The sequence below is a fragment of the Mobula hypostoma genome, chromosome 15 (assembly GCF_963921235.1).
Source record: "Mobula hypostoma chromosome 15, sMobHyp1.1, whole genome shotgun sequence".
NCBI lineage: Eukaryota > Metazoa > Chordata > Chondrichthyes > Myliobatiformes > Myliobatidae > Mobula > Mobula hypostoma.
The window spans coordinates 48,299,450-48,317,706 of record NC_086111.1 but is presented as its reverse complement, the minus strand read 5'-3'; the positions used below and the strand labels follow the sequence as shown (position 1 = coordinate 48,317,706).

General features: G+C 35.9%; 1 protein-coding gene across 1 annotated transcript in view; it reads left to right on the top strand.

Moving 5' to 3' along the window:
- The window catches only part of LOC134356821 (receptor-type tyrosine-protein phosphatase gamma-like), a 699,039-nt gene that overhangs the window by 261,876 nt on the left and 418,906 nt on the right, over nucleotides 1-18,257 (top strand). Inside the window, exon 3 of the mRNA XM_063067988.1 lies at nucleotides 18,012-18,191. Coding sequence (XP_062924058.1) covers nucleotides 18,012-18,191 — 180 coding nt within the window. The remainder of the gene's footprint in view (nucleotides 1-18,011; nucleotides 18,192-18,257) is intronic.

The window sequence follows — 18,257 nt, the reverse complement described above, 5'->3', positions numbered from 1 at the left end:
TCCAGGTGACCCAGCCGGGGCTGATCAGACCCCAGCTTGTGTCCAGATGGCTAGCTACTTATGACTCCATGGCTCCCCTCTTTTGAGCCACAGCCATCTTGAGGCCCTCTCTGCTGCATCGGTGGTACTGTGGATGGCTCTCCTCTTCCTCTCTCCCTCGATGCCCAAAATGCTGAAGGCTCTAACTAAAGAATGGGCTATAAATCCCCTACAACCAACCTCCACTAGGAGACACCTCGCTCTCCATCTAGGCTGCTGACAGTTGCTGACCAGTCCTGCGTACTTGGAGAGCTTCCTTTCAAAGGCCTCCTCCAAGCTATCTTCATCACAAATTGTAGAGCCAAATTGATAAGAACGCTGTCTTGAGAACTCAGTAGCTTACTTCTATCAGTGTTTTCTATTGGTAAGAATGGTGGAAGAACTTGGTTATCAATGCACCTTAATGGATGTTCAAACATGGTCATTGCACCAACAGGAATTGGGCACCATATTATAGGTGCTGCATATTTTCACTAATGCATTCAGCCAAGGGATAATTGGCTTCTTTTGAGATGATTAGGAGTTGATTTGATAGATTGGGGTGGGGTTTCATTCAGGTGTGCAACCTCAGCCAATCAAAGGTTGGAAATTAGATTAGTGATTGGAAGTGGCTGTACTGTGGAGTGGAGGAACGGCAAAAGGATAAATAAATATGGAATTTAGCCAAGTCCCAGTTTGTTGTGCTGCAAAAACCCTGTGTTGCTGGGAATGTCCAATGATGAAGGCTTACAGGGCAGTAAGACCCAATTTCCCATGGAGGTTTTAAAAGGAACAATGCATGCTTTCTGATGTAATTTAATTGTGTTTTTTTGTGGAAGTTGAAACTTGCACCAGCAGGTGGATATTTTCTCTTAATAGCCAAATTAAAGTATTTAAAAGCAAGAAGGAATATAGCATTGATCAGATCATAACTTAATTACTGATTATAGTTCTCGTCACCACAATATGAGAAGCATGTGATTCCACAGGAGGGTTTGCATTATGGATTTACAAGAATATTGCCAGAAGTAAAAGAAATAGTAATGGATAGGAAATGGTGTTTAAAACAGGAGGGTGACAGGAAACATCAGGTGAGTATATAAGATTGTGAAGATCCTTGGCAAAGTATGTAGTAAGGACCTATTTCCTTAAGATACCAAGTCAAGAAATAGGTGTACTAGATGTGAATTATTTGTGAAGAGATTAGAAAAGAGATCAGGAAATGCTTTTGTACCCAAAAAGTGATAGGGGTGTGGAACTCATTGGCTGAAAGTATAGTGGAGGCAGAAGCCGTTGCATGGATGAAATGTACTTGTATCAATCCATGGGCAGACAAGGCTATAGATTGAGTAAAAAGAGGTGAAAAGGCTAGGTGTTTTTTTCCTTGACCAATGCAACCATGATATGGGACAGATGTAACTTGTGTTTCTTGTATTTTCCAAAAGTCTTCTATTGAATTTCTGAAGTTTCAAACAACTGGTACTACAATTAATAGTACTATACTATCTAATTTCTCATGCCCGGTATTTCAGTTCAGGAATTGCAGATAGCATAGAGATATGCATCAAAAAGAGGTAAATAATTCAAAACATCTTTGGAAAAATATTGCAGTTCTGCATTAATAAAGTTGATGGAATCTAGTAGAAAATAAAAGAAGTAATTTGATTTTGTGATTTTCATGTTTTCTGAATTTAAAGATTTCCTATGTGAAATGAAAACAAATCCTTCTTTCTACATGTTTACTTAGAACATTCTACAGAGATAATAAGTCAAAAATTATTACAAACCCTGCAACACACATAAAAGTTGCTGGTGAATGCAGCAGGCCAGGCAGCATCTCTAGGAAGAGGTGCAGTCGACGTTTCAGGCCGAGACTTTCAAATCCCTTACTCACTCTTCCTTCAGTTAGTCCTGACGAAGGGTCTCGGCCTGAAACGTCGACTGCACCTCTTCCTGGAGATGCTGCCTGGCCCGCTGCGTTCACCAGCAACTTTTATGTGTGTTGCTTGAATTTCCAGCATCTGCAGAATTCCTGTTGTTTACAAACCCTGCAGCTCTTTATCTATAGATAACTTTGTTTTCTTTTATATAGTATTTCACTGTTGGCATTCTTTCTGAATTCAAATGAAGATTAATGGACTAAGAGGTTAATGAACTAAAGTAGGGCATGTGATATTTTGTGTTTCAAGCCAACTTTTTTCAAAGCAACTTTGTTTAAATCCTAACATGGTTCTTCATGGATTTTAACCATTTTGTATTTAGCACAAAAGATCACAGTAAGGGCAGAATTAGTATTGAAGGAAAAGTAGGTTAATACATCTTTGTGCTATACTTGAAGTTCACAGTGCTGAAAGCTGCATTAAAGATTGTTATGTTATAAGTACCTTAGAAAATCAATAGCAACAATCCATTCAAGTGTTGAATTTACTTCTTTCAGGTTTTTGAAAACATTTAGATTTTTTTAACAGTCTTTCTTTCTCTCTATTTTAATCATCAGTTATTTATTTATTTTGTTTCCCCGAAATGACTTTTTCTCATGTATACTTCCTGATTTGGGTGATGCACAGATTTCTTTTAAACGTGTGTAACGTGAACATGAGATTCTACAGATACTGGAAATCAAGAGCAACTCACACACACACACACACACACACACACACACACACACACACACACACACACACACTGCTGGAGAAACTCAGCAGGTCAGGCAGCATATACAGGAATGAATAAACAGTTGATGTTTTGGGCCGTGGCCTGTGATTTTTATTTTGAACCAAGTGAAATCCCAGGAAATGGGTGTGAGGCAGCTTGCCCAAAATGCTTGCAAAATCCAGTGATGTTTATTTCAAAGATATTCTTATTCATTATCTCTCTTTCTTGTTTTTTTAATATAATTTTTATTAAATTTTCAAAAAGAATACATGAAAAGATAAAATCTACCCACCCCCCCTCCCCTCAACCCTCCCCCCCCATATATAGTCCTACCTAAAAAGAAAGAAAGGGAAGAAAAAAAGAGCCGCCTGGGTATTGAAAGGTTTCCACATGCTCCATGGGATTCAAAATAAATTTGGTATAATTATTCGTTACTTTCCCCAAGTAACCAAAATCTTTATCGGAGCACTTAAATATGCCATCCTATCTTTTGTAAATAAGGGTGCCAAATATTCAAAAATATTACATATTTATCTCTTAAATTATAAGTAATTTTTTCAAGTGGAATAGAACTAGCCATTTCATTATTCCAACGATCCATACTTAAATACGAATCAGATTTCCAAGTAACTGCTATAGTCTTCTTAGCTACTGCCAATGCAATTTTTATGAATTCTTTCTGATATTTATTCAATTTAAGTTTCGGTTTTATCCCTTCAATATCACCTAATAGAAATAATACAGGGTTATGTGGAAGTTGAATTCCAGTAATTTGTTCCAATAAGACTCTTAAATTTATCCAAAAGGGTTGAATTTTAAAACAAGACCAAGTAGAATGTAAAAAAGTACCAATTTCTTGATTACACCGAAAACATTTATCAGATAGATTTGAATTTAATCTATTTATTTTTTGTGGTGTAATATATAATTGGTGTAAAAAATTATATTGTACTAATCTAAGTCGAACATTTATTGTATTTGTCATACTGTCAAGACAAAGTCTTGACCAATTTGTTTCATCAATATTAATATTCAGATTGTTTCCCATTTTTGCTTTGACTTATGGGTTCCTTGTTTAATTGTCTGTTCTTGAATCAAATTATACATACAAGAAATAAATTTTTTAATTTTCCCTTTTTGAATTAAAATTTCAATTTCATTAGGCTTTGGCAAAAACATTGTTTGACCCAGCTTACCTATTAAGTAAGCCCTTCCCTTAATTGAAAGTAACAAAAGAAAGTATTATTAGATATTTTATATTTATCCTTTAATTGTTCAAATGACATCAATATACCTCGCTCAAAACAATCTCCTATAAATTTAATCCCTTTTTGGTACCAATTATGTAAAAGTTGATTGTCCATTGTAAAAGGAATTAGTCTGTTTTGGAACAAAGGTCTCCTTGCTAATAGAGATTTCTGTGTTTCCTTATCAACATTTATCTTATTCCATAGATCAATCTCTCTTTCTTGTTAAGATAAATGTAAATGTTTCAGGTCCTCCAGTTTCCCTGTAACTTAGAACACTTTTGTATTCTCTCACCCTCTTTGTAACTTAAAATTAATTGTTTTCTCTCTTTTCCAATTCTGACATGCAATCTTGGACAACTCAAACATTTCTCATTTCCTCACATGCTGCCTGACCAGTTGAGTATTTTCTGTTTTCATTTCAGATTTAACCTTATGTATATTTTTTAACCTTCATTTAGTGTCATATAAAAATGCCTTTTGGAAGTTAACTTCAGCATCACCGGGTTCTGAAGGTACCTGAAATCCAGCAATGAAAGGAAATCAAAAATAAATCTGCAAGGACCAAGAAATGTAGTAATGCCTGGAGTACTCAGAGCAATTATCTTACCTGTTATGTAAAATATGTACTTTAAGTAGTTTGTCGAGGATATATATCCTACATTTGGGAGCTCTGATGTTCAATATTGTAATAATACAAGTATTGCCTATGGGCTTTGATAAAAACAAGAAAGGCTAGAAGGTTCAATGTGCTTTTCACAAACAGCCAGCTGAGAAATGCAACTTTCCCCAACATTCAGGGAATGCAGCAGAGGGTAAGGTTCCTCAACCAAGGGATCACCATTGCGTCAGAAAGTTTTGTGCCTGGTATCATTCATGGCAGATTTTTGGTTCCTTATGAAATCGTATTGGTTGCCAATTACATCTTTTAGACACAATGTAACCATCAATTTTTCTGAAGGCATCATAGAGTGAGGGAAAAAATGTGTTAGATGACTGGATGAAGAGCATTTGTTAATGTTGACCATTAGGATGAACCTTGATGTTGCATGACAGTAAGTATCACTAAGGGACAAACAGTTGTAGAAATAGGAAGTGGAAAAAAAATGCAGTTGTTGGAAATCAGCAAAAAAAAAGTGCTGGAAAAATATTGGTAGCTCAGGTTGCATTTGTGGTAAAATAAATACTGGTTCAGATGGCCCTTCGTGGACAGAGAAGGATTTACATCTCCAAGGTAACACAATAACACATTGATAGACTGAAATATGAAAATGAGGGGAGATATTACTTAATATATTCTGAAATACAGCATCAGCTTTCTACTGATGACATTTTATGTCGGAGTTCTTCTTGTAGTTTCCCCACCACATCCAGAATCGTTGTCTGCAGGCTCTCACTGCCGGATCTTACTCATCGTATAAATACAATTGCGAAGAAAGCACAACAATGCCTCCAGTTTCTCATGTGGAGATTCGGCATGTCATCAAAAACCTTGGCAACTTCTATAGATGTGTGGTGGAAGGTGTGCTAACTGGCTGCATTTTGACCTGGTATGGGAACACCAATGCTTTTGAGTGGAAAATCTTCCAAAAGATAGTGGATTCGGCCCAGCACGTTACAGGTAGAACGCTGCCAACCATTGAGCACATCTACATGATCTGTTGCTGCAGAAAAGCAACATCCATCATTAAAGATCCTCGCCACCCAGGCCATGCTCTTTCCTCGCTGCTGCCATCAGGTAGAAGGTACAAGTGCCTCAGAACTTGCACTATCAGGTTCAAGAACAGTTACTAACTCAAACAGGCTCCTGAACAAAAGGGAACACTTTTAAAGACTCTTTTAGCTTGTTATTTATTACTATTTATTTATATCTGCATTTGCGCAGTTTGTTGTCCATTGATCCTGTTTACAATTACTATTCTATAGATTTGCTGAGTATGCCCACAGAAAAAGAATATCAGGGTTGTATGTGGTGACATGCATGTACTCTGATAATAAATTTTCCTTTGAATTTTGAACTTTTTGAACTTTCAGGGTGCAGAGGACAATTTTGGCAGAGACAGGGCCTCCAGTAGTTCCAGGAGCGCCCCCCCCCCCACCTCCCCAAACTACTATGAAAGTTTTGACATTCAATAAAATCCTGACCATCTTTGATAGTTTGTAAATTGGCAGGGAACTTTTTAAAATGGTTCTCACTTTGACATATTTAAAATGGTGTATTTAAAGGTAAATAATTACAAAAATAAAATCATTTTAAAAACAAAGTTTTCTTAAGAACTTAAAACACCAACATTGAAGTCCTACTATGATGTCCGACAATCCTGATTGAAGTGACCTGTTTTCATGCCCCAAGCCTATTCAGAAATTCAAAATCCTGAGTTGTCAGCAAGGTATCGTTCATCAGTCTGCTTATGGCTGCTCTTCGCTGATTGTCATGTGCACACTTACCCTGGGAACCCCATACTAACTACTACTGCATAATAAGTGCTTTTACTTTGGACACAGATTTGATGTTTTTTTCACTATAATGGATGCCTAGCACTGTTTATTTGCTGCTCACCATTAATTGTGAACAAATATTTGTGTGGATAAGAGGGTCAGGACAGATGAACTGATTTAAATCGTGAAGCTGGTATTTGTCATGTATTGTAATACGGCTTTTTGAAGAGCCACTGCTCTAGTTGGGGCTGAGATTTTAATTGTCAAGTGACTGACCTCATGTTTCAAGTGAAGCATATGTTTTTCTGTTCTTTTGAAATATGTTGTAACCAGCAACAAATGAGAAAATAAGAGTATGACGTGGCTTCGCAATTTAATAATCTGGCCTAGTTTCAGAGAGTAATTGATTTTTATCCATGACTTAGTTATTGGCCCGTTGACTGCATGTGACTGTGCAGATTTTAGGTTCCTTTTCTTTCACAAAATGAGTGAATACACATTTTAAAAAAAAAACTTTTTAACCACCTTTATCTTTTAAAAATTTTAAATCTGCATGTTTTAATGCTAATTCAGATCAGCAACATAATTCTAATACTCCAGTTACACTGAGCTGCAAATCTAAAGCTGCAATTCATATATTAGAAGTCCCTGGGGTAAACGTTGGAGAAAAAGTCATCTCCAGCTGACAAAGTGAAAATTCCACTGTCTGTACTGCTGTGTGGATTTGTATTTGCTTTGCAGGTGATTGATTCACCTTCTGCTCACGTAAACCCTGCATGCCCCCTCTGATTGAACTGAATGTTACATAAGATGTTACATTAAGTCAGAAGTTGTGCTCTCTTGAACTACTTTTTTTGTTTTCAGAAGGGTTTAGACAACACTTTTTCATGTTATTTAACCTTCTATTGAACTGAGATTTAATGTTTTTTTTCATTCCTCTCTCTGGTAGGTAAGGAGTTCAAGTGTCAGGTGCTGTAATCTTGGCAGGTTAAATGAATGAGCCGATTTCTTTCCCCCTCCCCCCCACCCCCTAGTCCCCTTGTTTTCATTTCTTAGTCATTTATGTTACATTCTAGGGCAGAAAATCTGGGATAATATTTGAGACTATTTCAACACAGGAAATCAGAAGGGTTTGTGCATTTTTGGCTTATTTGGAATGTACCAAGCAGCTCAAAAACATTTCCAGATTGATAGAAATTCTTCTGCTGTCTCTAAAATTCTGGAGCAGCTCACAAAAGCATGCTTAAACTGCACTATACTCTGCCAAATTTACAGCATTTTCTACACTTCACCTCAGTGACTTCGTGGTCTGACCTTTCTGGTGCTTCACAGCTGGAATTCACATGGCTGGCTTCCTTCCTCATTTTATGCTGCTGTGAACCAAAAATCTTAGCTCACAAGATCATAGGGCATCTACAGTTGGTTTTAGCTTTAATAGATTCAGAAAGATTGAAAAACATAATTCCCACATCTAATTGCAGTAAGAGATATGTCTGCACAGTTGTAGGGGAGTACAGGATTAGAAATGCATTATACAATCAAAAATCTGTCGTCTTTCAATTCAGTGATGTTGGCATGGTGAAACACTGCCTCAGGTTTATAGACTACAACAAATTCACTCTTAGCAGAAATTTTCAAAGTGTTTTTACTGTGTTCTTCAGGGGTAGATTGTTTGGTGCAGCGGTATATTCATTTTCTTTCCATTTAACAGTGTCAGTGTGGGGAATGTCAGTGTAGGTTCAGTTTTAGTGATTGGGTACTTGCATGGTAGTGCTGAATTGAAGTTCGCTATTTTGTTTTCACTTCTGTGGAAGACCAATTAGACCATGTCAAGTTATTCCTGAAGGAGGAAAGAAGAAATAGCAGTAAGCTAGTTTCCTAATTGATTTGTAGTTTTACTAATAGCATTGGTGCAAGAGAGACTGCAGATGCTGGAAATCTGGATCAACACCAACAAAATGCTCGAGCAACTCAGCAGGCCAGGCAGCATCTATTGAAGAAAATTAACAGTCTACATTTCAGGCTGAGACTCTTCATCAGGAACAAGCCAGAATAAAAGGGTAGGGCAGGAGGAAGAGGAGCAAGAGCTTGCAGATGATAAATGATTCCAGGTGAGAGGGGGAAGGTGGAAGGGGGGAACAACAGAACAATGTGAGAAGCTAGGATGTTATAGGTGGACAAGGAAGAGGGCTGAAGAAGAAGGAATCCAGTAGCAGAGGACAGTAGACCATGGATTAAAGGCAAGGAAGTAGAGAACCTGAGGGAGGAAGTTTAATGTGATAGACAGGCTGAGCTTAGGTAAGGGGAGAGCAAAGAGGTAATGGGGTATGTGAAAACAAAGGGCATTTGGGGTGAGGTGAGGAACAGAGGGTTTCCTAAAATTAGAGAAATTGATGTTCACAAGTTACTTATTCATGAGAAGTACTGTATCTCTTCATGACATCCAGTAGGTGGTAGAGGAATATGTGAATTTCATGTTCCCAGGCATTTAAAAATGTTTGAGTAGAACTGGTGACAGTGAGCAGACAACAATGTCTCAGGCAAGTTTCATCATAGACATTGCATACTTGTGCCACTCACTATAGATTTTAAATGAAGAAATTTTTGGACCTGGTTGAGCAATACATTCAGGGTGGAAAGCTTTTCAACATCTTTTATATTGCAGCTTTTAAAGAAATGTTATAGAAGACAAAACCAGCAATTTTTACAAGACCAGACTTAAAATAATTTCTGTTCTTTTGTTCATTTTAGAGGTGCAACATACTTTACACTTTCTCTTAAAATATACTTGATTATAGCAAGAAGAAAAATATATATTAATAAACTTGATCTATTTAATCATTTGATATTTAAGAACATTTTCACACTTTTAAAACATGATGATACTTCTAAAGTCATGAAGTTATTTGGAAACCTTTAACAAACATTAATTGTTTTCTGTTTGACACTTAAGTAACTCTTGGCTGCATCGTTGTACTTTAGTAAAGCTTCCATTTTACTGAAATTTAATTACCTTTGCCTTAAACTTATTAATGATGACAAAAGTTACATTCATTGCTGCACTGACTGTAAATTTCTATCTTCAGATTCCCCTCAAAGATATTAATGCAAAAAACATTGTGGTTTGAAAATTGTATACTCATAACCAACATAATTTAACTTTTATTAAGTATGTACAATATCAGCAATGGGTGCACACAAACCTTGGGACCCAAATTTCAGTGTGAAATACAATGAGGGTTGGTGGTATTAGCACAGCAATAGTTTGTTGCCAGTCTGTTTTTTTTAAACCTTAACATTTAGGCTAGGAAGTATGTCAAAAGCATGTTTAATTATTCCCAATCCACATTGAAATATTGACATTATTGATTTACATTACTGTTATGAATATATTCAACTTGAACTTTCTAGTCTCCCTTTTCCTTATTCCTTCATCCTTCATGTGGTCTTCCCATGAAGGAGCAAGGCTTACATAAGCGCTGGTGAAGTTGCAGATCACCAGAGGGTGACTTTTATAGGTAGTAATTTGAATACTTAAGATACTATCATCTTTCATCCAAGAGAAGAGTTTCAGTTCTGACAAAGCACCAGGACCAATTTGATGATATTTATTCTTAACACAGCTGACATTGATCAATGAATATGAATGAAAGTTTGCTCTGTAGTTAAGAGGCTTTGCATTAGCAACATTTTGCTGATGCTCATATTTTTCAAAGCCTTGTGTTTTAACCTCTTCATCAACCACATCTTTTAAAACATACCCATTTATTTTTATGAATCCAGAAAGCCTTGTAACTCATGCAAGAGACTATTCTGCTCAATATTTTAGAGTCTGCACTTGTCTTTCAGAAGCTAAGCTCCTGTAATACTTTTTCACTAATCTCCTTTAGTATAATTTAGTTACAAAGAGTTATTCAAATCTCTAAAGTTATTCTGTTTTCTGAACCTCAACAGTGACTTGTGAGGGAAAGAATCTATGTTCCAATAATCTGCATAGGAAGCAACATTTCTCAGCTTTCTTTTTCATTCTTTCTCCAGCCAGACATTAATTTCTTAATGCTTCTGTAAAATTAGTAGAAAATAGATTCCTGCTTCCACTTTTTTTTGTATTATCGTGAATGATATTACAATATTTATAAATTTTCTTCTCAACTGCAAGATTGCACTTTTGAACTTATTGTATTGTTCACAGAAGTTGAACATCCTTTCTATGATGGAAATTGTCATGAGACAATGACCACTCAAGTCTGTGGCATTCTAATGATGAAGGTTTATTTGAACAGATGGGAAAGAGCTCTCAGCATACTGACATTACTAATCATGGCGATCTTTATACATCTCCATAAAAGTGTGAAACACAGCTGTTATCAGAGAAATCTTCCATACTCAGTTGTTAATCGTGTTGTATACGCTCCAACGGATAACCCCGGTCTCCACCATCAGTAATCGACAATTATTTCAAGCCTTGGTTATCCTCTGCCCCTTTTCCAGGATATAACACTATTAATGTCTTTTCTTTGTAGTACAAGGATTCAACTATGGTCATAGTTATTTCTCATCTTAAAAGTAAATATCAACAGCCTGACTTTTTACCATAATTTATGCTCTTTCAATTATGGCCATATTTTATTTGCAGCTCTATCCCATTATCTGTAAACTCCTGATTCAACTCAAAGCATCTACATTCCCAGATTAACCTGTTTTTTCCCATTCACTGTATGTTCAATCACTTGGACTATGTTTCCATGTTTTTTTTTGTTTTCCAAAATATGGAGAAAACTCTATCCAACTAATTGGAAATCTCAATCTACCGACTTATTTTAAGTAGACTGCAGGATAATTCCTCTTTTGCCTGGACTGTTCATGGAAAAAATATTAAAATGAACTACAAATAAATTATTAAACAAAAAGTTTGAGGTGACTTTGAATAAAATAAAAATGTAGATGGTTGACAGTAAGATATTGGTTTGTATGATTCCTCCAGGACATTTTGTTTTTGTTTCTTCTAAAGGAGAACCCATTCCACTTTGAAATTGTGATTTGTTCTGTATTACTGGTAAATGTGAACAGTAACTGTAAATCATAATACCTCCATGTGTTGAACAGCAGTGTGGCTTTATATTTGGTGCATTAATATAAAATTCATATTCAAATTCATAAAGCTTTTTTTTACCAGTTGTTCTTACACATTGTAAATAAACAAAGATTTGTACACTGACAAAATTATTTGTCAAGGATATTTAAATGACATTTGTCTTCAAACTAATACAAAATACTGGAGGAACTCAGCAGATCAGGCAGCATCTATGGAAATGAATAGCTGACATTTCAGGTTGGGACCCTTCAGCTGCCTTACCTGTTGATTCTTCCAGCATTTTGTACGTGTTGCTCTGGATTTGCAACATCTGCAGAACCTCTTGTGTCTTCAAACTATCTTCTTGTGACTAGTGGAACAACTTTGCTATATATCCCAATTAATGAGTGAATGATTTAACTCCTTTTTTTGCCAAACCTTAAAATAAACCAAACTTCATGAAATAATAACTTCAAAATCAAGATTGCACTTGGATATTGATTATACAATTGCTAAGTGAATGGGTTGAGAAATACAATGATCAATGGAGATTATAAAGGCAGTTCAATTAATATTATGATATTTCTGTTTTAACTAGGCTATGTATAATTCCCATCAGTGTCTGAAATCAATCTAGATTGAACGTGATAACTGAAAATTCAACAACCTTTGCTGAATGCTTCTACTTAGATGTAATATATTTTACAGATCATGCAGAACTTCTCATTATGAGCTAATGTTTTATTATCTGAGATAAAATTTCATCTGGTGCTGCAGCAATTTATACAAAGAAAGACTTGCATTCATGCAGCACTTATAATGAACTGAGGATGTCTCTAAGTACTCTATAGCCAGTGGACTACGTTTAAGTGTAGTCAGTCACAACTGAAATAGTGAAAACACAGCTGCCAACTTTTACCCAGCAAGCTGCCGCAACAAAAAACAATAGAATTAAAATAACTGAATAATATATACCTTTAGTACTGCTGATTAGGAGTAAATAGTGGTCCTAATTACCCTGCTATCTTTCAAAATGCATACAGTACTGTACAAAAGCTATACATACGCACGCACACCTTTAGCTTCAGCTGCCTGACCTGTTGATTTTTTTCCAGGATTTTGTGTATGTTGCTCTGAGTTTTCAACATCTGCAGAATCTCTTGTGTTTTATGTCTGTGTGTGTATGTGTATATATGTATGTATATTTAGGGTGCCTAAGACTTTTGCATAGTACTGTAGTAATTTTATATATTACACTGTACTGCTGCCAGAAAAAGAACTAATTTCATGATGTATGTGAGTGATGATAAATCTGATTCTTATATGTGTCTCTACTGTGGACTGAGAATGGAAAGGATACAGGGAGAGGAGAGAGAGTGGGAAGGAGACAAGGAGAGGGGAGGGATTGGGAAGCGCCAGAGGGACATTCTGTAAAGATCAGTAAACCAATCATTTGGAATCAAGTGACCTTGCCTTGGCACCCACACCATATCCCTGCCCTGGCACTCCTTCTCTGCCACCTGTCCCACACCCCTCCCATGGCACTTCACCCTCACCATTTCCAACATCCTTTGCTCCTGCCAGATTTACAAACTTGCTAACAAATACAGTATGTGCCAAAGTCTAAGGCACCCTAGCTCTATATTTGATTTGTTTCCATCTGAGAGACCATGTGAATTGCATAGCAAAGAACAAGAGATGTTGAAATGCCAGAGATACATCTGTGGAGAGAGGATTTGATACTTAAGACAAATATTCCTTCAACAAATCAGTAGATGAAGCATTGTCCAAATAAACATGACCTTTGATTGTGCAGTGCTCTTGACTGAGCTGGAGTGCTCAACTCAATTCTTTTTCTATCCACGAGTTTGGAATGAGATTTTCTTACACAGACAGGAGAGCAAGTTACCACTTGCATACTGTGTAAGTTTTTTTCAGAATATCAAAAACTGTTTTAGTCAATGAATTGGAGGTGGAACTGGGTGTATAACCTACAGTGAAGTTTATTGTGCAGCAAACAATATTAATGTAGTCAGTAAACAGAATCTACATAGAGGATAACTGGACATCTCCCTATATTAAAAAAATGGGTAATTTCTATAGAAGCATGTTGTTATATTTCCATCATGTACATGAAATCAGTAATTTACTTTTTAGTGATTGCCAACCTTGTATGACAGGGCATTACCAAATCATCTGTAGTCAAGTGGTCAGCAGCAACATTGAAATATGCAGCCTAAAAGCAATCTGTACCATATTGTTATGATCATTTTAGCTTGTGGCCTGAGACTTCTAGAAAGAGGAGAATTAAATATCTCATTCAAATGATAAAGTTAAACAGCTGATATTCCCGTTCTTACTTTTCTATTTATGTTAACACACAACTGTTTGAAGCTGTTATCCTGCCTTCTCAATGACTTCACAAAAGTACATTTAAACATATTAAGGTATTTTTCTCCTACACAGTGTAGAAATAACACTGCAATTGATGTCATGCAAGCTCATGGTTTTGTGCCTTTCAAGTGAAACTGTGCCACTATAATTCACATGTTTTTAAAATCAAGATTAAAACTAAACATAATTTTTAATATAATTTTCCACTAGTTGACCATATTATGGATTGTGAACTTGCTTACATTTTCATACTCCCCTTCATTGCAGAACAAAAAATATATTCATGTCCTTCAGATAATCACAAGACAAAGAGACTCTACATAATACATTTGTCCAAAGTCATAATATTTATCTGTTTGACCTCATTGGGATGGGCATTGATTTTGGGAATGTGCTTTTGATCATGTGTTTAAACAATATAGTGGCAATATCAAACCAAAACAAAACAATTGCCACTGCCTGGGATCCTGCGGATTTGTTATACTTGACGCATTCCCAGCTCCAGTGATTGCTCCAAAAGTTGAATCCTTTATCCAGCCCTTTTTTAGCAACTGGCAAACACACAATCTTGAAGCGATAAAACTTCCAATAATCATTATTCAGCGGTCAGTAAAAGATATAACCTCCGCCAGTCCCAAGCTACAAACTGCTGCAAAATCAGCAAGATCACATAACTTATTACCATGGCTTTTGCCACGTCCCCAATCATATTATTAACGCGCAACACAATACAAAGCAAATAGAGAATGGATACATGGCTCCTGCATACTATTAAGTAATAAAGTAGGATAAGATTTACATAAAACAATACCTTCATTGCACACTGCTTGTGATGTCTAGTTAAATAATTAGAAGCTATGCTACTTTCAATTTATAGGGATGAAATTGGACTTCAGAAAAGTGTAAAATGTGCAACAGAAAATTGGCAGCCTGGTTTATGCCTGATTCAATTTTCTTTGCTGCTGGTTTCATTGGAGAAGAAAATCTACCAAGGGGTAAAATGGGATACTGATTCACTGTTGTCTGTTCAGCACTATTGTCAGAATTCTATTTCACCCCTACTGATCGTGTATTTTGATCCACTATTTAAGGTAAATGCTAAATGAAAAACTAATTTGCTGTTTTGAATTTGTACTGCGCTGGCATTCATTTATAACTCACCACCTTGATGTCTCATTGTCACCTTGGCACAATTCTGCTTTCTGTTATGTACTGTATATCCAACCAATCACTCTTCGGACATAAATAATGAGTGTGTAATTGAGTGTTACAGCACTTGAAGAATAAATTTATGTATGTAATCTGCTTCTAATGAATTTTAATTATGTATCTGCTTTAAAAAGGAAGGCATGAAACTGATCATTGAATCCAAATTTAGGTTTCTCCATTTAAGAAGTAGTAATAACCAAGAACCTCTGGAGACCCAAGTGCTTTAACATAATTCAGAATCATGTAGCGCAAAAGTTCCTACTAGAAAGCTGCCTGATCCTCATGGAACTTCCATGCCAGCAAGCACCATTGTCATTCCTTGTGATCTAAGTCTCAAATGCTCAATAGTTCATTAGAGCAGAAGATGTGATTGGAAATATGCCCAAATCTTGGATTCAGTAGCTTCATTCGTTTCAAAGGAGAGAAATGGCAGTGAATGCTATAGCTCTGGTATATATGTGGACATTCTCTGTTTTATGGTTTTACGCTGTGCAGTCATTAAACCATGGAGAAGGAAGTATTCAATTTATTATTATTTATGGAAGATTTGCCATCACAAAGTAACTGAATCATTGGATGGTTCAGAAGACAAATTAATTTTGAATTTGTAGTGCAAGATCAGTTTCAATCAAATTCTTACCAAAATGAACATGAAAGGGGAAGACACAAGAGACTGCAGATGCTGGAAATTTGAAGCAGCATGCAAAAAGCTGAAGAAACAGTGGGACAAGCAGATTCTATGGCGAGGAATAGACAGTTAATGTTTTGGGTCAAGACTAGGTATGGGTTTGGTGTTCTAGGCCTACTGGTGGTGAATTTTAGCTTGGTGAATCCCACCAGCCTTGTTCATAATTACATTTTCACAAATAAGATACTAAAGCTACTTACCACTGTCTACCTTAATGAAGGAACTGGACCAAATCCGTTGCCCTCAAAGGTAGACGTTCTAAACTCCTAATGAAAAAAATAAATGCTCTTGATTTTGTGAAAGGTAATAACAATGGACTAATGTGACTAACACAAAAAATTCCTGATGCGATTAAAAAAGAGGTTCGTGCCTGTTCAGTTCTGTAATTCATGTGATACTCCTGTTGTGTGGGATGTAACCTGCAGTCAATTAGCAGAAATTTATTTTTCTGTGTATTTTCTTCAGATGTTTAATTATAAGTAGTTTTTTGAACCCAAATTGCACCAACTGGACAACTGTGTTTTAAATGTTACAGAACATAAAGTTCTACATTTAGTAACATCTTGTAGAACCCAAACACGTTAATTGGAGAGGAGTTGATGAAGGAATACATACTTTTACATTTGCTTTGTGCAGTGCTTATCTGTTATACATATGAAGATTTCTGCAAGGAGTTGTGGAATTCTCATAATTTCTTTATATTCCATTATTTGAACTACCTGTGAATGCCAAAACATATTTCATAATAATTTTGAAAGTAATATTCTGGAATTTGCTGATATTTTACAAATAAACTTATTTTCCCATTAGGAATGTTGAAATAACTGATTAAAGAAAAGACATGGAGACATGGAGAATGTAACATAGTAGATGGATGAATCTAACGCAGTGTCAGATGAGCTAGGAGTAGCCCGTAAGTGGAACCAACATGCCCACAACTTTCTACTCAATCCCATATGTCTTTGGAATGTGGGAGGAAACCCACACATTCACTGACAAAATGTACAACCACCTTATAGAAAGCAGCAGGAATTGAACCCTGATCGTGCAGCTAGTGATGTGAACTGTTACACTAAACACTGCACAACCATGCCACCCCACTTTTCCCAATGAACCTGCATTTGTTTCCAGTGCAGTCAGGATATGGTGTTGAATAAAGTGTTTGAAGACAGCTTAACAGAATCAGGCCTTGGTTGCATAACAAATAGTTGAAATTATTCCGAAATATATAAACAGAAATTTCATTTCGATTATCTTAGTTTTGTTTGGACAATTATAGCATCAGCATAGTTTGATTTTTAGCATAGATATTTATGTCAGATACAAGATTAGAATTTAGTTTTGAATTCTGATTTTATTTTAGTTGTGCGCTTTCTGATCTAAAAGTTCTAACTGGTTCGTCTTGCTTTTATTGTTCCCATGGAAACATCAGAATCTTGTCAAAAACAGTAACACTTGTGAAGTGTGCACTTGAAAGTAAATGCAGTGTCATACAAGAAGATACAAGTAGCTCTGTGGTCTGGATATTCCAGACCACTTGCTTTGAGTACCTTTAAGTTTGCTCAGTTCTTACTTAAAATGCACTCTTATAAATTGCCTGACAAATCCTTCCAAAATTAGCTCCTTATTTATTTAATCTGTGGTATTGCCTTACTTTGGTTACTTCTGTGGATGAAAAATGAATAAATATATTAACTTCACAGATTAATTCCAAACATAGTGACCTTTACCCCTTTGCTTTGGATTCCTATAAATAGTGCTTGTGGGGACCAAGTTATTTCACCTGCATTCAGGGAGATTTGTTTCAACATTTTTGGTTGTTTTTTTAAATAAAAAAAGATTTAATTGTTGAATTAATGATACCTCCAGGCAAGAACAATGCGGCTCTTGTTTTTCTATTTTCTTTTCTGAGGATACACTTTGTTTACGTGAATCCAATTCATTCTCCTGTTTCTCATTATTTTGTTAGCTAACTTTAGCAGTCAATGCATCATAACCATATTATGAGCTCAGAATGCAATGTCAGAGAAGAAAGTTGATTTTGTTTTCTTTGAAAAAGTATCATTTTTGGTATTCATTTTGTACATGAGCTTTATTTACTGTATTTCTAACTTTCAAAGACTGTATACCTTTTGGTAAAATATAAATCAAAACTTTTGACAATTAAAGTTTTGATTTTACTAGTTATGTCATAGTATAAATAGAGCTGAATATTTTAACTTGAATGGATTAAAAGTGAATCTTTATTTCTTACCTGCTGATGCTGTTTACATTGCTTTCTCTCCAGGAAACTACGGACCAAAATATTGGGCCACGTCTTACATCAGTTGCTCTGGTGTCAATCAATCCCCAATTGATATTGTAGATCATAAGACCCGTGAAAAAGATGACCTGCAGCAAATCCACCTCGAGGGTTTCGAAACAGAGTCCTCCAATAGGACGCGAATGAAGAACACTGGAAAGACAAGTAAGTTTGTCGCATGGGTAGTCTATTGTATTCTCTAGCTATTCGGAACAGCAATAAATGTTTATA